The 18,322-nt window shown below is 44.1% G+C and overlaps 2 protein-coding genes across 5 annotated transcripts in view; both read right to left on the bottom strand.

Annotated features, from left to right (window-relative positions):
• The window catches only part of LOC139234017 (thrombospondin type-1 domain-containing protein 4-like), a 343,337-nt gene extending 341,268 nt beyond the window's left edge, over positions 1–2,069 (bottom strand). For both annotated transcript variants that reach the window (XM_070864853.1, XM_070864851.1), the window contains exon 1: positions 1,923–2,069. The gene's annotated coding sequence lies outside the window, so the exon portion shown is untranslated. The remainder of the gene's footprint in view (positions 1–1,922) is intronic.
• A 4,218-nt stretch (positions 2,070–6,287) lies between these two features.
• LOC139234018 (leucine-rich repeat-containing protein 49) overlaps positions 6,288–18,322 on the bottom strand; it is a 292,104-nt gene continuing 280,069 nt past the window's right edge. For 2 of the 3 annotated variants that reach the window (XM_070864857.1, XM_070864854.1), the window contains 3 exons: positions 14,021–14,107; positions 13,540–13,693; positions 6,288–8,687 (listed from right to left, as the gene is read on the bottom strand). In XM_070864857.1, coding sequence (XP_070720958.1) covers positions 8,493–8,687; positions 13,540–13,693; positions 14,021–14,107 — 436 coding nt within the window. In that variant the 3' untranslated portion in view covers positions 6,288–8,492. The remainder of the gene's footprint in view (positions 8,688–13,539; positions 13,694–14,020; positions 14,108–18,322) is intronic. The other variant, XM_070864856.1, reaches the window with a different exon arrangement.

Genomic DNA, 18,322 nt, shown 5'->3' on the forward strand with positions numbered 1-18,322 from the left:
GGCACAGTTCAAACACAATTGAGTTACCTCTGGCAAGAATCCTGCTGGTGATTAGTGCAGTGGATAAGCTGTTATGTGATCTATATATCTAATAGCTGGTTTAACAGTTGATCTGCCCAATGGTCACAAAACTGCAACACAATCATGAGATTCTGATGATAGTGTATATGCAATTGACTTATTCATTATCATGTTGCAGTCGGTATCTTCCTCCAAAGCAGCTGTCAAACTATGTATACATAATATATTCAAAATGACACAGCAATACTTTGCAGACATCAAACTTTCTTACAGATGCAAAACAATCTTAAAATTCTGAATACTTCCTAATTGCAACCTGAAAGTGATGAGCATATTGCAATTTGAAAAACTCTAACCAAACAATTAATCTTGAGTTGACCTGAGCTTCTGTTTTGTTTAAAATTCATTCCCGGGATGTGGGCATCGCTGGCAAGGCTAACATTTAATGCCCATCGCTAATTGCCCTCGAGAAGGTGATGGTGATCTACCTTCCTGAACTGCTGCAGTCCATGTGGTGAAGGTGCTCCCACAGTGCTATTAGGGAGGGAGTTCCAGGATTTGAACCCAGTGACGATATATTTTCAATTCAGGGTGGTGTGTAACTCGGAGGTGATGGTGTTCCCATGAGCCTGCTGCCCTTGTCCTTCTAGGTGGTAGAGGTCACGGGTTTGGGAGAAGCCTTGACGAACTGCTGCAGTGCATCTTATAGTTGGTGCATGCTGCAGCCATGGTGGGCTGGTGGTGGAGGGAGCGCATGTTCATGGGGTGGATGGGTGCCAAACAAGCGGGCTGCTTACTTAACAAGAATTAGGAGTTTGAGGTCTTGAATGGATGCTACTACAATTTAATAGCATAAGACATTGTGGATATACATAGTATGACATTCCTTCCCTATAAAACAGTGTATCATCCAATTTAGCATCAGCAATTCCACAAGAGATCAACTAACATTGAGATGGAAAGGAAAACTGGCTGCAATTACAAATGAGAGAATGCTACAGGCCTGTCAGTATCCGGAAAAAGGATCGTTGTCCTTCCAATTCTCTTCTGAAGTTGTTGTCTTCATAGAATCAGAGAATATTCCAGGGCAGGAGGCAATTCGGCCTGTGTGTCTGTGCTGGGATAATGTTCCCATCAGCAATCAAATGTGGTGCCTGATCCAGGTCTGAGGTCAGATGGTAAGTTTTACAGACTGTTCCAGCACCCGATCTTCACACCTTCTATCCAGCAGAAGGCACTATGCAGTGATCTGAAGGGGATGGATTTACTTACCCTCCTCCAAGACACTGAAGCCAATTCTAGCTCCCAGCAGAGATGTGCTAACTCAACACAGGGCAGGAATGAAACCTGGTACTTTCTTGGGATTTGTGGCTCAGCTACTCTCCCCGTGAGCCAATGGGGCAGCTCAAGAAAGACAGATTAACATTTTATGTGGGAACCTTCATCACGATTAGTTCGATAATCTAATTTCTATCAGTGATAGTTTTAAAAAGATGAAGATGATCGGGAGCGGGGGAATCTGTATAACCCAGTTTATGGGGAATACCGCCGCTGGATCTCAGGGCAACAAGAACCGGTGTAATAAGCGTATTTAAAATAGCAGAATTTACTGTCATATATTATCATAGAGCAAGAGGCACCAAATATAAAACGCTGCTAACGTCTCCATCCTTCCGCCTGATCTGGGAGCCAGTAATCCCGAGAAAAGGTCTCCTCTCGGTGGGTCCAGTGCTGTCCCACCTTGGGTAAGAGAAGTGTCAGAGGATGCATCGACCGTCACACGGGTAACTTCACCCCAACTCCAGAGTCAGCAGCAACAGCATGAAACATCACTTTATAAAACTTCGTTTCCGCAAACTTTAAACACACTTTATTTCTTGCCATGAATAATCTCTCTGTACCTGGGCTGCTGGTCAGCGCTCAGCTCCCGGCATTGCTGTGCTGCAGTAGACGGAGGGTGAGCCGCGCTGCGTTTCACGGTGCGGGATCCAGCGCTGCCCGGACTGTGCACCAAGCCCCGGGACACACGCACTCCGGCTGCCGCTACTTGTCCCTTGCAGGACCGCACTGAGCTCCGGCTCCGGCTGCCGGGGGAACCACCTGCCGCTGCCCTCTGCCGGGCTCCGACAGCACAACAGCCCCTCGAGGGCTGCTGCCACACCCCCAGCCTTCAACAAACTCCGCAAAAGCTCCAAAAACCACCAAACCCTCAAAAACATGAGACACTCCGAAAAACAGCTTTATAAGAAATAGGAGCAGGAGGCCATTCAATAAGATCATGGTTGATCTGTTTTCTCCTAAGTTTAAAAAAGGCTCTAGACCAGAGGTAGTTAATATGTTTCTGTGCTGTAGAATTGGATGTAGATTTAGAAGAAACACGGCAGGCAGTAACATTGTTATTGGAGCTTGTGTGTTTGAGTTTGTGTGTATATATTGGCACATGCGGCAGAGCCTGGTCTCCTTGCCACTGGACCAAGACCTATCTCTGTCAAGCCAGTGTGTGTGGTGGCTGGTGTGCAACAGTCACCACATGTTAAAAAAATCCACGCACAGGCATCTTCCATCCTTCAGGATGTAGTTCGGGATCCAGAATATTAGGTCCTTCATTGAAACACCTGTAAACTCATCCCTTTTTGGTGTGGAAGCAAGTCATCCTTGATACGAAGGACTGTCTAAGAGGCTGATCTGATCATGGGCTCAGCTCCACTTCCCTGTCCACTCCCCATAACCCTTTACTCCTTAATCGCTCAAAAATCTGTCTATCTCCCCCTTAAATATATTCAATAACCCAGCCCCCACAGCTCTCTGGGACAGAGAGTTCCACAGATTTACAACCCTCAGAGAAGAAATTTCTCCTCATCTGTTTTAAATAGGTGGCCCCTTATTCTGAGACTATGTCCCCTAGTTTTAGTTTCCTCAATAAGTGGAAATATCCTCCCTGCATCCAACTTGTTGAGCCCCTCGTTATCTTATAAGTTTCGATAAGATCACCTCTAATTCTTCTGAACTCCAATGTGTATAGGCCCAACCTATCCTCATAAGACAACCCCCTCATCTCCAGAATCAATCTAGTGAACCTTCTCTGTACAGCATCCAATGCAAGTATATCCTTCCTTAAATACAGAGACCAAAACTGTACGCAGTACACCAGGTATTCAAAATTAGGAAGGGTTTTGATGTAACAGTTTCTCCTACTTGCTCTATCAGGCATGGGATATCAGATATGAACTACTATGCATGATACACCAGGCATGGGATAGCCACTGTAATATAATGGGTGTAATATACCAGGTTTCCATTACAGTCTTTCTTTTCTTTCCACTTGTGCTAAAAAAAACACACCTACTCTTTTTTGCAATTGAGTAAACAGGGTTTGAGTGCTATGTTTTCTGAATTTAAAGCTTGTTGCATATTTCTACATTGTTTCAAACATAAAAATACAATGTCTCAACATTCAATTTACACAGTCACAGAGTAACCCCAATCAATGCGGAATTAAGCCGAGACACACAATCGCTTCATTTATTTATTACAAGTTTTATGAATAGTAATTAATTTATGCACACAGTCCATCCAGTTATGGACTGGACAATGCAGTTTTTGAGCAAGCTTATTAAAATTTATGGAATGGAAATTAGACAACAAAAATTTGATTCTTAAAATAAAGATAAATTTTTCAGTTAATCTTGAACTAAAGAGCAACAATTATTGAAGTGATTAAGGTTCCAAATAATGATCAGCTATAACAGGAAGACACAAGCTGAGGCCGTGATTCAACCCCCATCCTTTCTGGACTAGGTAAAAGCTGGCAGCTCTCACAGTGCGAGTGCGCTAGTGTTCCTAGAAGAACAGGCCAGTTTACAGTGACTAGGCTCAGTGCACAATCAGGTATTGTCCAAGGTTTGCCAAGTGTAGCACCTAATGTGCTAAATCCCACAAGTTAGGGACAGGACAGTCTGACCAGTAGCTTGAGCTGTTAGAATGTTTCCCTCTCACATCTGTGTGCAGGGTACTTGTTGGGGAAACCATGGGGCACTAGTCACCAGTGGTGACTGGTGAGCTTCACGGTTATTCCTAGCAAGCACTTAACAACCAACAAAGATAGCGAGTGAGAGATAAATACACTCATTGTTTGCAACATTTGCAAGGAATGGACTAGATGTGAGCTAAAAATGATATTGTTCAAGCGTGTTTGAAATATAGTTAAATATTATACTAAATGGTGTCTAAAAGATTGGGGGCATCATCATTTATACAGTGATACAGAACTAATAACAAAAATGTTTTATTATTCATAGAAACCCAGAAAATCAATGTTTTTATGGTCCCATAATTCAACCTATTGGCCCAGACTTTGCTGTGCAAGTAACAGTGAAGCTAACAGCGCTGTTGATCATGTGCAAATCAAGCAGCAACTTCCGGCGAATGGAGATATGCAGTTAAATATGAAAATCCAGAAGCTGCTGTCCGAGATGCAGCGCTCCTCCATAAACTGTGCAAAAACCATCTGGTTACTGACCCTTCTGCCATTGGAAACAATTTCCCCTTATTTACTCTATCAAAATCCTTCATGATTTTGAATACCTCTATCAAATCTTCCCTAAACCTTCTCTGTTAAAAAGAAAACAACCCTAGCTTCTCCAGTCTCTCCACATAACTGACATCCGACACTCCTGGTATCATTGTAGTAAATCACCTGCACCCTCTTCAAGGCCTTGACATCCTTGATAAAGTGTGGTGCCCAGAATTGGACACAATACTCCAGCTGGGGCATAACCAGCCATTTAAAGGTTTAGCATAACTTGCTTGCTTTTGTACTCTATGCCGGCTTATAAAGCCAAGGATTCTACATGCGTTTTTAACAGCCTTCTCAACTTGTTCTACCACCTTCAAAGACTTGTGTGTGTACAATTCCAAGTCTCTCTGTACCTGCCCCCCTTTTCAAATTGTACCGTTTAGTTTATATTGCCTCTCTTCATTTCTCCTACCTAAATGTATCACCTCACACTTCTCTGCGTTAAATTGCATCTGCCATAAGTCTGCCCCTTTCACCAGTCTGTCTGTGTCCTCCTGAAGTCTGTTATTGTCCTCCACATGGCTTACTATATTGTAGAGTTTTGTGTCATCTGCAAACTTTGAAATTATGGCCTGTATACCCAAGTCCAGGTCATTAATATATATCAAAAATGGCATTGATCCTAATATCGATCCCTGCGGAACACCACTCTATACTTCACTCCAGTTCAGTATGATAAATGACCGTTCACGACTGTTACAAAAGCAAAATGCTGCGGATGCTGGAAATCTGAAGCAAAAACAGAAAATGCTGAAAATACTCAGCATGTCAGCCGGCATCTGTGGAGAGAGAAACAGAGATAATGTTTCAGGTTGATTAGCTTTCGTCAGAACTGTTAAAAAGTTAGAGATGTAACAAGTTTTAAGCAAGTACAAAGGCAGGGAAAAGGGGGAGGGGAGGAAAGAACAAAAGGGAAGGTCTGTGGTAGGGTGGAAGGCAGGAAAGATCAGGAGACAAAAGGTGTGATTATACAAAGCGTTCACCACTACCTCTGCTTTCTATCCCTTGGCCAATGTTGTATCTATGCTGCCCTTTCATCCCATAGGTTTCAATTTTTCTAAAAGAAAAAACCTCATCAAAGATTGATTGTCATGCCCCATCTTCAACAAATACTGGCTAAGGCTCAGATATATTTCTCCATGATGTTACAGGGTACAGTTCCAGTTTAATGAATTTGGGGAGAGAGGTGGGTGGGTGGGGGATGGGTGCCATGGGTGCGGTACAGGGAAAGAGTGTGTTTGTGAAAGGGACAGAGTCTTTGGGGAGGTGATGTTTTGGTTGGTCTGTTGATCAACACAAATGTTATTTATTTTTCTAATAATTTTTTAGAAGATTAAAAATTATTTTTTTGTTAATTTTATATTTATTAATAAAACTAATTTTCTACCTTACAACATTGACTACACCTCAAAAGTTCTTAATTGGCTGTAAAGCACTTTGGGTCATCCTGAGGTTGTGAAAGACGTTCTATAAATGCAAGTCTGTTTTATGGCCTGAGAGATAGTCTATCAGTGTGTAGCTTGTCCATCAACTCAGAGAAGGTTTATTGATCACCCTAGGCATGCTACATCCCAGATTAGTTTCCGTATAAGGTTACATTTTGATCATAGGAAGCATGCGCTTGCTTGTAAAAGTGGCTCTTTGTGCCTTGAGAGCGTCCAAACTGTATCAGTAACAATGAGACAATTAATCAATTTGAAGCAAACTTTAATAATACACTTACTTTAGAACCAGCACTTAGCAAAAAATAAATCTCATTAAGAAATAAAACGTGCGCCAGCAAATATCTAATTCTGAAAATGATAGTTAGTGCATTACATCAATTAAACAAGCCTCTCCATTAGCATGTACAGGCAACTCTCGATTATCCGGGTCCCTCGGGGATTGGGCTATGCCGGGTAAACGATTTCTCCGTTAAAGCGATTTACATTATAAAGGTAAAACCCGATGTCAGCGACACCCTCCCGGCCGAAATTTTAAATTCTGTTACAATGGTTTCCCGTTGGATCCGTGTGCGGATAATCGAGAGTTGCCTGTATTGATATAAAATTAGAATTATTAATAGTATGCAAGGGTCAATCTTTTATTATTGCGACTAGGATGGTATCAACTGACCTTTAATTGGATATTCTATTAATTACTGAAATGATAAACATTCTAATATAATAACCACAAACCCGATTGCATTCTGGTTAATTATGGGTTTCATACCTCACACAGCAATCCTCATCGCGCATAAACCCTCCACATCTCACGCAGCACCACCTCCCATTCGGCGAAGTACAATTACAGCCAAAATGTGTTATCTCTCCAACTCTCAAACTGAAAATAAAAAGTACACCTCAGAGGTTTTTTTTTAAACTGAAATTGTCTCCTTTTGCAGAAGGGGATTGAAAATCCAGGAACTAACGTATGCAACATCAACGAGCATCTAACATGATCTAATGTGCATGCAGCGTCACACTGGGACTGAATGCGTGCAGAATTGGATCCGATCTAATGTGTATACTGCGCATTAAGCCTGTTTAATTGAAACTTTTAGGTGATTAATTGACTGTTTTAATTAGCACATCATTGGATAATATTTTAATTTAAACACAGGCAGTATCAGACAGCAGTGCAGGCACCAAAAATAAATCTTGCTTTTGATGAGAGCCATAGATTGTTGTTGGGCAAGGGTATCCAGGGATATCGAGCAAAGGTAGGTAAATGGAGTTGAGGTACGGCTCAGCTGTGATCGACCTACTTAGGCCCGAGAGGCAGAATGGCTTCCCCCTGCAGCGCTAGGTGACATTGGCTGTGTTAAAATATTAAATATTATCTAAGCAACGTGTACTAGTCTGGTAAAACACATAGAAACACCAAACAGTCCAGCAACTAGACTCATTCAGTTAGGTGGAGTAGATTTGGCAAACATCACACTGCAAAATCTCCCTTTCCATTTGACAGATAATATTGGTGCCAGACAAAACAATACAAAGAACATGAAGTGCAATTAATGTAGAAATCATGCTCCTTCAAACCGAGCTTCCAGTTTGCAATCAGTCCAAAGCCAGACAGCAAAGGGGACTTGGGGAAAAAACAATGAACGTACACAGAAGGGGTCCAATTGCACATATGTAAAACTAGGTCATGCACAGATGTGCAAATCTGAAACAGGCTCCGTCAAACAATACAAAACTTTAAAAACATTCTGCAGCTAAGGCGAGTAATTTTCTGTCCAGTTTTCAAGCCTCACATTTAACAAGAAGTTTTAACTGAAAATGGACTGTCCCGTTCCAAACCATCCTAGTTAGAATAAAATTCACCATTAAACTGCTGCGGTCTGAGGCCTTGGAACGAACTATGTAACAAAGATGCCCAATGAGGAGTGTATATCTACATGTCTACACTGTTCATAAAGAAAGAAAGCAATGATTTTGAAGACACAGTTTGTAAACTCTGGTTACAAGTACTCCCACATCCCAACACTAATACCGTAACATATTATTGGAGCAAACATTGTCAACACATTTTTTGGGTTAATCGCCGAAAGGGATAGAGTCAGCAGGTAACACTGGAGGTGCTCACTGCCATCAGTCCCTGAATACCCATGGAGGCAGCGTGTTGCGCTGAAGTGCTCCGAGTGTACCAGCAGCCGAGGGCAGAAGACTCGTTTTAGAATGGCTTTGGCTTTCTTTTGCACACTCCCATCATGGCTGATGTTGTTTTAGTTCCTTAATCCCAGTCTGTGATCTGATAATACTCGTGCCAATGAAACAAGCCTTTGTAGCCAGTGATCTTTGTAAATGGAGATTCTGAGATTCAGGTGGACTGCATTAGGTCTTGTGAGCTCTCCGATGGCAGAGGATATATGATGCTGAATGGGAGCTGAAGTGGGGCTCTGCTGCTCTCTTTATTTCTGGTCCATTATGTTCTTCAGGCACAATTTCATGTGTGAGTTTTTATTGCTCATCTGGATTACACAGTCCCGCACTAGTTCGATGAAGATCTGTGGCCAGAGTTTCTGCAGGGATTCATTTTTTACATCAATAAGAGCAGCATCTTTAACCAATCCCTGAACATATACTTGGCAAAACATCTTTGTTTCCTGATTTTAAATAAGGGAGAAAAAAGGAAAGGTTTATCAAATAATAATAGTTATTATACAGTTAAATATTATACATGTGTCTTGTCTGTCCATGCCTTGCACCAGGCTCTGCCCCTCAATGTCACTCAGAGAGCGTTCTGGGAGATACATGCAGGTGCAGCCCAAAGATACTTTACCCATGGAAAATGCTGCCTGTGCTTTGCATTTAGATATTTTTTTTTAGAAATTTACAGCGCAGAAGGAGGCCATTTCGGCCCATCGTGTCCGCACCGGCCGACAAAGAGCCGCACGGCCCTCGGTCAGCAGCCCTAAAGGTTGCATATAAACCTATGAACAATGACGGAAAGGCAAAGAGCACCCAGCCCAACCAGTCCGCCCCACACAACTGCGACACCCCCTTATACTGAAACATTCTACACTCCACCCCAACCGGAGCCATGTGATCTCCTGGGAGAGGCAAAATCCAGATAAAAACCCAGGCCAATTTAGGGAGAAAAAATCTGGGAAAATTCTTCTCCGATCCATCCAGGCGAACGAAACTAGTCCAGGAGATCACCCTGGCCGTATTCTATTCCCTGCAGTACTTAACATTATATCTGCTCCGTCCAACAAAAGGTCATCCAGTCTAATCCCAATTACCAGCTCTAGGTCTGTAACCCTGCAGGTTACGGCACTTTAAGTGCCCATCCAACCATCTCTTAAAAGTGATGAAGGTTTCTGCAAACACCAATCTTCCAGGCAACAAGTTCCAGATCCCCACAACCCTCTGTGTATAGAAGCTCCCCCTCAAATCCCCTCCAAACCTTCTACCAACCACCTTAAACTATGCCCCCTCATAATAGACCCCTCCACCTATTTCTCCGTGGCAAGACTGTGACTCAGTGTTGGGGAGACGCAAAGTCGCATCCAAACATTCTGTGAAGCATGCAGTGATGCTGAAAGATGCTGGGTTCATACAATTTGTTTGTTACTGGAATTGACTTTATGAACAACTGTTGGAAAGCAGCAGCGCACACAAGACAATTTTAGACAGAGAAGTAACCAGTTGGAATTGGTAACTCTTCACCACCAGAGCCCAATCAGATTTAGAGATCAGTGATCAATACGACAGCAATCTCACTTTAAAATGATTTAAGCTGTCTAATTCTACAAAATATATAGGATTTGTTGATTTTCTTGCAAGATGATGACACTATGCCAACACAAGAATGCGATGAAACACAATTAAAAGGCCTGAAAACTGCAACGGTTTAGTATATGAGATTTTAACTATAAAAATTTGAAGCCATTGCCATTATTAAATTAGTTACTTTTTTTTCGTTCATGGGATGCAAGTGTCGCTGGCAAGGCCGGCATTTATTGCCCATCCCTAATTGCCCTTGAGAAGGTGGTGGTGAGCCACCTTTCTGAACCACTGCAGTCCATGTGGCGAATGTGCTCCCAGTGCTGTTAGGGAAGGAGTTACAGGATTTTGACCTAGCGACAATTAAGGAACGGCAATGTATTTCCAAGTCAGGATGGTGTGCAACTTGGAGGGGAACTTGCAGGTGTTCCAATGCGCCTGCTGCCCTTCTCCTTCTAGGTGGTAGAGGTCACGGGTTTAGGAGGTGCTGTCGAAAAAGCCGTGATGAGTTGCATCTTGTAAATGGTACACACTGCAGCCAGGGGGCGCCGGTGATGGAGGGAGTGAATGTTTAAGATGGTGGATGGGGAGCCAATCAAGTGGCTGCTTTGTCCTGGATGGTGTCAAGCTTCTTGAGTGTTGTTGGAGCTGCACTCATCCAGGCAAGTGGGGAGTATTCCATCACACTTTGATGGTGGAAAGGCTTTGGGGAGTCAGGAGGTGAGACACTCGCCACAGAATACCCAGCCTCTCATCATCATCGGCAGTCCCTCGAAATCGAATAAGACTTGCTTCCTCTCTAAAAGTGAGTTCTCAGGTGACTGTACAGTCCAATACTGGAATTACAGTCTCTGTCACAGGTGAGACAGAGTCATTGAAGGAAAGGGTAGGGGGGGGGGGGGGGGGTGAAGTCTGCCTTCTTGGTTTCTGCACGCTCTCGGCGGCGAGACTCGAGGTGCTCAGCGCCCTCCCGGATGCTCTTCCTCCACTTAGGGCGGTCTTTGGCCAGGGACTTTATCAAGGAGGTTTTGAGGGTGTCCTTGAAATGTTTCCTCTGCCCATCTGGGGCTCGCTTGCCTTGTAGGAGTTTCGAGTAGAGCGCTTCCTTTGGGAGTCTTGTGTCGGGCATGTGGACGATGTGGCCCACCCAATGGAGCTGATCGAGTGTGGTCAGTGCTTCGATGCTGGGGATGTTGGTCTGATCGAGAATACTGACGTTGGTGCGTCTATCCTCCCAGTCGATTTGCAGGATCTTGCGGAGACAGCGTTAGTGTATTTCTCCAGCGATTTGAGTTGTCTACTGTATATGCTCCATGTCTCAGAGCCGAAAAGGAGGGCGGGTATCACTACAGCCCTGTAGACCATAAGCTTGGTGCCAGATTTGAGGTCTTGGTCTTCGAACACTCTCTTCCTCAGGCAACCGAAGGCTGCGCTGGCGCACTGGAGGCGGTGTTGGACCTCGTCGTCGATGTCTGCCCTTGCTGATAGTAGATTCCCGAGCTATGAAAAGTGGTCCCAGCCTCTGACCTGCTCTTGTTGCCACAGTATTTATGCGGCTGGTCCAGTTAAGTTTCTGATCAATGCTGACCCCCAGGATATTGATGGTGGGGGATTCGGTGATGGTAATGCCGTTGAGTGTCAAGGTGGTTAGATTCTGGTTTGTTGGAGATAGTCATTGCCTGACACTTGTGTGGCGCGAATGTTACTTGCTACTTATCAGCCCAAACCTGACTGCCGTCCAGGTCTTGCTGCATGTGGGCATGGACTGCTCCATTATCTGAGGAGCTGTGAATGAACACTGTGCAGTTATCAGCAAACATCCCCACTTCTGACCTTATGATGGATGGAAGGTCATTAAAACAGCTGAAGATGGTTGGGCCTAGGACACTGCTCTTTGATCACCTCCAAGAAGTGAATGATCCTGCCTTTAGTTCATTGGCACTAAAAGTAATAACAAAGGTAGCTTAAGGCTAAGAGCAAGAAATGGGTCGCAAGTCAAATGATAAATTAAAACATAAATATCAGTTCCGGGGAGTGGAATCCATTATCTGCCCCCAGTGTCAATTATTCCCAGGTCAGGAATAAAGCACTTTCTACTTTGTCCAGATGTACAACTGCAGAACAGCACTCCTTATTGCATTCAGAGTCAACTGTTCCATTTTTCACACCAGCTATCCCGTGCCTCTGTTTTATACTAATATGTGCTGACGGACGTTCAGTGCTGTTAAATTGGACTGAGATAACCCAAATTCATTTTGTGTAGAACCATTTCATGCAACAGAGCAGATTTTAATCTCCTCGATCTGGACTGAATTTGAACCCAAATCACTTTACCAGGTTGGCAGCGATTCATTAAGTTTTGGGTCAAAAGAAAATAATACGAGCTGTGTAATGAGAAAGCAATGAATGCTACACGATTACCAGACTTCAATGATCATTTAACAGCCATTAGATTTTTATGACAGCTTCAAAGGAAAGGGTTTTGCGACACATGACATTGTCTATTTCATACATTATCCCAGCAATTGGACCAAGAATGTCCCATCGCAGCTCACCAGAGAACAGCCAAGAATTTCACACTGTATACTGCACGATGCATAGGATGGACTTCGAATGATCAGCATCAAACTATTGGTTCATAAATAAACAGACATCAGCCACGACAGCAACCGAAATCTCAGGTTTTCTTTCTTTAGATTTTAATAAATGGAAACACTGATATTTCTGAAAAGTGCTCGGAGATTTGAGGAGAATTATTTCACCCAGAGGGTGGTGGGGGTTTGGAACTCACTGCCTGAAAGGGTGGTGGAGACAGAAACCCTCATAGCATTTAAAAAGTACTTAGATGTGCGCTTGAAGTGCCTTAACCTATAGGGCTACAGACCAAGAGCTAGAAAGTGGGATTCGGCTGGATAGGTCTTTGTCGCCCAGCACAAATGTGATGGGCCGAATGGCCTCGTTCTTGTGCTGTATATTTCTATGCTATGATTCTATGAATCTGACAGATACAGAATTCCAACATTCCCTGTGAACCTGCTGTACATCTTGCACCTTCGTGCAGTTTTTTTTAGTGAACTATTAACCAGGATGTGAAACTCGAACACGATTCCTTAGATTTTCATCACAGTGTAATTTTTACAATGATATGCTAATTCTTATTTTAAATTCCCTTCGGCCAGGATACTGTATGGTGGATTAACATTACTGGCTGTGATCTGTTGTATTTCTTACTGGGTACAAATTTAATACAGAACAGACTCTGACATTAGTTAGCAATGACTGAGGTATAATCAGGACCAGCAGTCAGGAAAACAACTCCTTCACAGTAATTAGTGCAAACATTCACTCTGCTCCCACTGCAACTTGGAAATAAAATGTGCATTTCAGCACCGTCTTTAAGCATTTCACTGAAGAGTAATTGTGGAATTTTATTACTGTGCCCACTGCCACTGTGAGAGCACCCTTTCAAACTTGGGTTGTGTCTGCAGAAAGCATTTTGAGCTGTTCCTCTGGGTGCAGGATTGGTAATTACAGATCTGGCAGTGAGGGTAGAAGCAAGTGGAAGGGATGAAATCGTGAGTATTACCGAACATCAGTGTATTGGTTTTGTTGTGATTGTCCTTATAGTGTACTGAAGCCAATGCAGTAAGTAAGGCCGGTGACACCACTGCAGTACTGCTGAAAATGGCACATAAAATGCGATGATTTCTAACACTGAGATGTGCTTACTTTCAATTGTTCAGTGGCGACGTCCTTATTGCAGTAATTCAGGATGGCTCGGCCCACAGTCTCACCTCCAAGCTTTATACTGTCCTTAGTCTCCTCCGGGGTGACGCCCGATTTCTTCCCTTTCCCCTCCAGTATGAAATGCAGCTGCTTCTTCCTTGGAAGACAAAGAAACTTGCAATTTATGGTCTATCTCTCCTCAACCTTTTAATCAAAGACAGTCACATCTCACCACTTTCTAATAAAGCATCGGGCCTGGAAAATACTCTCATCCTGAAGTGTGAAGTACCTATAATGGAGCACATAGCCTGTAGTGTATGGGGGAGGGGTGCCTCTTTCGTGCTTTGTGGCGATTTCAGTTCAGCTCATTTTATGGCGATTCACAACACCAATATGCACTCAAACACAGCATGTGAAAGCAGCAGCTCTACATCATCAGTTAGCGTTAGGGCGATGGACCAGTTATGCAAAGAATGCAACACACCTGGGTAAACCATTGGAAGTTTTCAACCTCAGCAAAGCAAACATCAAGTCGCTAATACAAAAGCAAAATACTGCGGACGCTGGAAATCTGAAATGAAAACAGAGAATGCTGCTAATACTCAGCGGACTACGTTTTCCCCAGCCTAACGCACGTTTTAACGTAATTTATTCGTGTTAAAAGTGCTTTTTTGTTCTTAAAATGAATTGCACAAAATTCCCCAAACTTCAGAATGGCGTTTTGATAATATTGACAAAAGCAGATCGCCCCTGGTGCACCTCCTAAGTTTGCTCATTCAGCGAACCCATTTTTGGAAAAAAAAACGCATGAGAAAAGCAGCCTCAAAAACATGGGTAAGTAGGGAGACTTCCAAAAAAGGGAAGTTAAAAAGTTTTTATTTTTTAATTCTTTTGCAGCAATTGCTTAGTTATGGGTCTTGTAAACGTTTTGTGATTTTTGATTTTTGTGTTTTCTCCCCTCCCAGGACCTGTATTTTTTGCCTTGATAGGCCTCGGGCCAAAGTTGGCGACATCGCGGTTTTTAAACGTAAATCGTTGTGCAACGCCATTTTTGAAGAACAGGCGTATTTTGTGGCCAAACTTACCCTCTTAAAAAATGGTGACATTTTTATTCTTATTTAGTCACTATTTTGTCGTTATTTATCAGATAACGACAGCTGTCTCTGCCACCTCTCTGCAGCCTTTGACATGGTCAACCATACCATCCTCCTACACCGCCTTGCCTCCATTTGTCCAGCAGAGTGGGACTGGCTCACTTGATTCCATTCTTACTTATCCAATCATAGCCAGAGAATCTGCTGCAATGGATTCACTTCCCGCCTCTGCATCGTTACCTCTGGAGTTCCCCAAGATCTATCCTTGGCCCCCTCCTATTCCTCATCTACATGCTGCCCCTTGGCGACATGACGTCAGGTTCCACATGTATGCTGACAACACCCAGCTCTACCTTACCATCACATCTCAACCCTGCCACTTTCTCAGTGTTGTCAGACTGCTTGTCCGTCATCCAGTTCTGGATGAGGTAGTTTTCTGCAGTTAAACATCGGGAAGCCATTGTCTTCACCCACCCCCCCCAACAAACTCAGTTTCCTCGCCACCAATTCCATCCTCCTCTACGGCTAACGTCTCAGACGGAACAAGGCTGTTCACAGCCTCAGCATCCTATTCGTCCCCGAGTTGAGCTTGCAACCCTATTCTCTCCATTACAAAGACCGCCTACTTCCATCTCCGTAACATCGCCCGTTTCCACTCCTGCCTCAGTCCATCTGCTGAAACATTGATCCCTGCTCATGTCACCTCCAGTCTCGACTATTCCAATGCTCTCCTAGCTGGTCTCCTATCTTCCACCTCCATTAAACTCATTTAAATCTATACTCAATTTTACCTCACTCAAACCTTTCACCCATTACCCTGCTCTCACCGAGCGACATTGGCTCTTGATCGCCCAATTTGAAATTCTGATTCTTGTATTCAAATCCCTCCATGGCCTCATCTCTCCCTGTCTCTGCAACCTCCTGCAGCCCTACAATCCCCCTCGAGAACTCTGCGTTCCTCCAACACTTGGATCGTATGCATCCCTCATTCCCTTCATCCCACCATTGGCGGCCGTGCCGTCAGCAGTTTGAGCCCTAAGCACTAAGATTTCCACCCTTCTTTAAGATCTGGCTTGAAACCCACTTCATTGACCAAACTTTTAGTCGCCCTATCTAATCTCCTTTGACTCAGCGTCAATTTCTGTCTGATTTCGCTTCAGTGTAGCATCTTGGGCATTTCCCTATGTTAAAAGCATTATAAAAACGCAAGTTGCTGTTGTTCAGAACTCATGCCCTGATCCTGCCTTTACATTACCCTATCTCACCACATACCCAGCTCTGATCCAACCTTACCCATGGTCCACTCGGTCCCATTCCCAATGCCTCAAAACCCCAATCCACTCCGACCCCATCTCCACCAATGCCTTACATGCCTCGCCCCTCAGTTTGAATTACAAGAAAGCAGTCTTTGTGACAAGCGAATGTGGGCCAGGAAGTTTGGGGGCAGCAAAGGATGCCGAAGCTGGAACATTAAATCTGTGGGTCAGGAGATTTATTTTGTAAATTAACCAACAACAACTTGCATTTATATGACGCTTTTAACGTAGTGAAACGTCCCAAGGTGCTTCACAGGGGTATTATACGATAAAAATTTGACTCCGAGCCGCATAAGTAGAAATTAGCGCATGTGAGCAATAGAATGGTCAAAGAGATAGGGTTTAAAGGAGAGACGCGGAGAGGTTTAGGCAGGAAGTTCCAGAGCTTGGGGCCTAGGCAACAGAAGGCACGGCCACTAATGGTGGAGCAATTATAATCAGGGATGTTCAAGAGGGCAGAATTAGAGGAGCGCAGACATCTCGGGGGGTTGTGGGGCTGGAGGAGATTACAGAGATAGGGAGGGGCGAGGCCATGGAAGCATTTGAAAATAAGGATGAGAATTTTGAAATCGAGGTGTTGCTTACCCGGAAGACAATGTAGGTCAGCGAGGAAAGGGGTGATGGGTGATGGGTGATTGGGGAACGGGCAGCCGAGTATTGGATCACCTCTCGTTTCCATAGCATAGAATGTGGGAGGCCATCCAGGAGTGCGTTGGAATAGTCAAGTCTAGAGGTGACAAAGGCAAGGATGAGGGCTTCAGCAGTGGATGAGCTGAGGCAAGGGCGGAGACGGGTGATGTTACGGAAGTGGAAATAGGCGGTCTTAGTTATGCTGCGGATATGTGGTTGAAATCTCATTTCAGAGTCAAATATGACACCAAGGTTGCAAACAGTATGTTTCAGCCTCAGATAGAAGTTGGGGAGAGGGATGGAGTCAGTGGCTAGGGAATGGAGGTTGTGGCAGGGACTGAAAACAATGGCTTCAGTCTTACCAATACACAAACTGGAGAAAATTTCTGCTCATCCAGAACTGGAGACCATGGAGGGGTCAAGAGAAAGTGGTAGTGAGGTAGAGCTGGGTGTCGTCAGTGTACATGTGGAAACTGACGCTGTGTTTTTGGATGTTGGCAAGGGGCAACATGTAGATGAGAAATAGGAGGGGCCAAGGAAGGGGCCAAGGAAGAGAAGCTGTTGCAGGTGATTCTCTGGCTACGATTAGACAGATAAGAATGGAACCAGGCGAGTGCAGTCCCACCCAGCTGGACGATGGTGGGGGGGGGCGTTGGAGAAGGATAGAGTGGTCAACCGTGTCAAAGGCTGCAGGCAAGTCAAGAAGGATGAGGTGTGATAGCTTGCCTTTGTCACAGTCACAAAGGATGTCAGTTGTGACTTTGATGAGAGCTGTTTCGGTACTGCGGCAGGCGTGGAAACCGGATTGGAGGGATTCAAACATGGAATTGTGGGAAAGATGGGCACGGATTTGGGAGGCGACAACACGTTCAAGGCCTTGAAGAGGAAAGGGAGGTTGGAGATGGGGCGGTAATTTGCAAGGAAGGAGGGATCGAGGGTTGGTTTGTTGAGGAGAAGGATGATGTTGGCAGATGTGAGGGAGAGGGGGACAGTGCCTGAGGAGAGCGAACCGTTAACAATGTCAACTAACATGGGAGCCAGAAAAGAAAGTTGGGTGGTCAGCAGTTTCAGCAGTTCCGGAATCAGGTGAATCTATAACCGGGAACAAGGAAATGGCAGACCAATTGAACAAATACTTTGGTACTGTCTTCACTAAGGAAGACACGAATAACCTCCTGAAAATACTAGGGGACCGAGGGTCTAGCGAGAAGGAAGAACTGAGGGAACTGAGGGAAATCTTTATTAGTCAGGAAATGGTGTTAGGGAAATTGATGGGATTGAAGGCCGATAAATCCCCAGGGCCTGATAGTCTGCATCCCAGAGTACGTAAGGAAGTGGCCCTAGAAATAGTGGATGCATTGGTGGTCATTTTCCAACATTCCATGGACTCTGGATCACTTCCAATGGATTGGACGGTAGCTAATGTAACGCCACTTTTTAAAAAAGGAGGGAGAGAAAACAAGGAATTATAGAACGGTTAGCCTGACATCAGTAGTGGGGAAAATGCTGGAATCAATTATTAAAGATGTAATAGCAGCGCATTTGGAAAGCAGTGACAGGATCGGTCCAAGTCTGCATGGATTAATGAAAGGAAAATCATGCTTGACAAATCTTCTAGAATGTTTTGAGGATGTAACTAGTAGAGTGGATAAGGGAGAACCAATGGATGTGGTGTTTTTGGACTTTCAAAAGGCTTTTGACAAGGTCCCACACAAGAAATTAGAGTGCAAAATTAAGGCACATGGT

This window comes from Pristiophorus japonicus, chromosome 21 (genome assembly GCF_044704955.1).
Source record: "Pristiophorus japonicus isolate sPriJap1 chromosome 21, sPriJap1.hap1, whole genome shotgun sequence".
Taxonomy (NCBI): Eukaryota; Metazoa; Chordata; class Chondrichthyes; family Pristiophoridae; genus Pristiophorus; species Pristiophorus japonicus.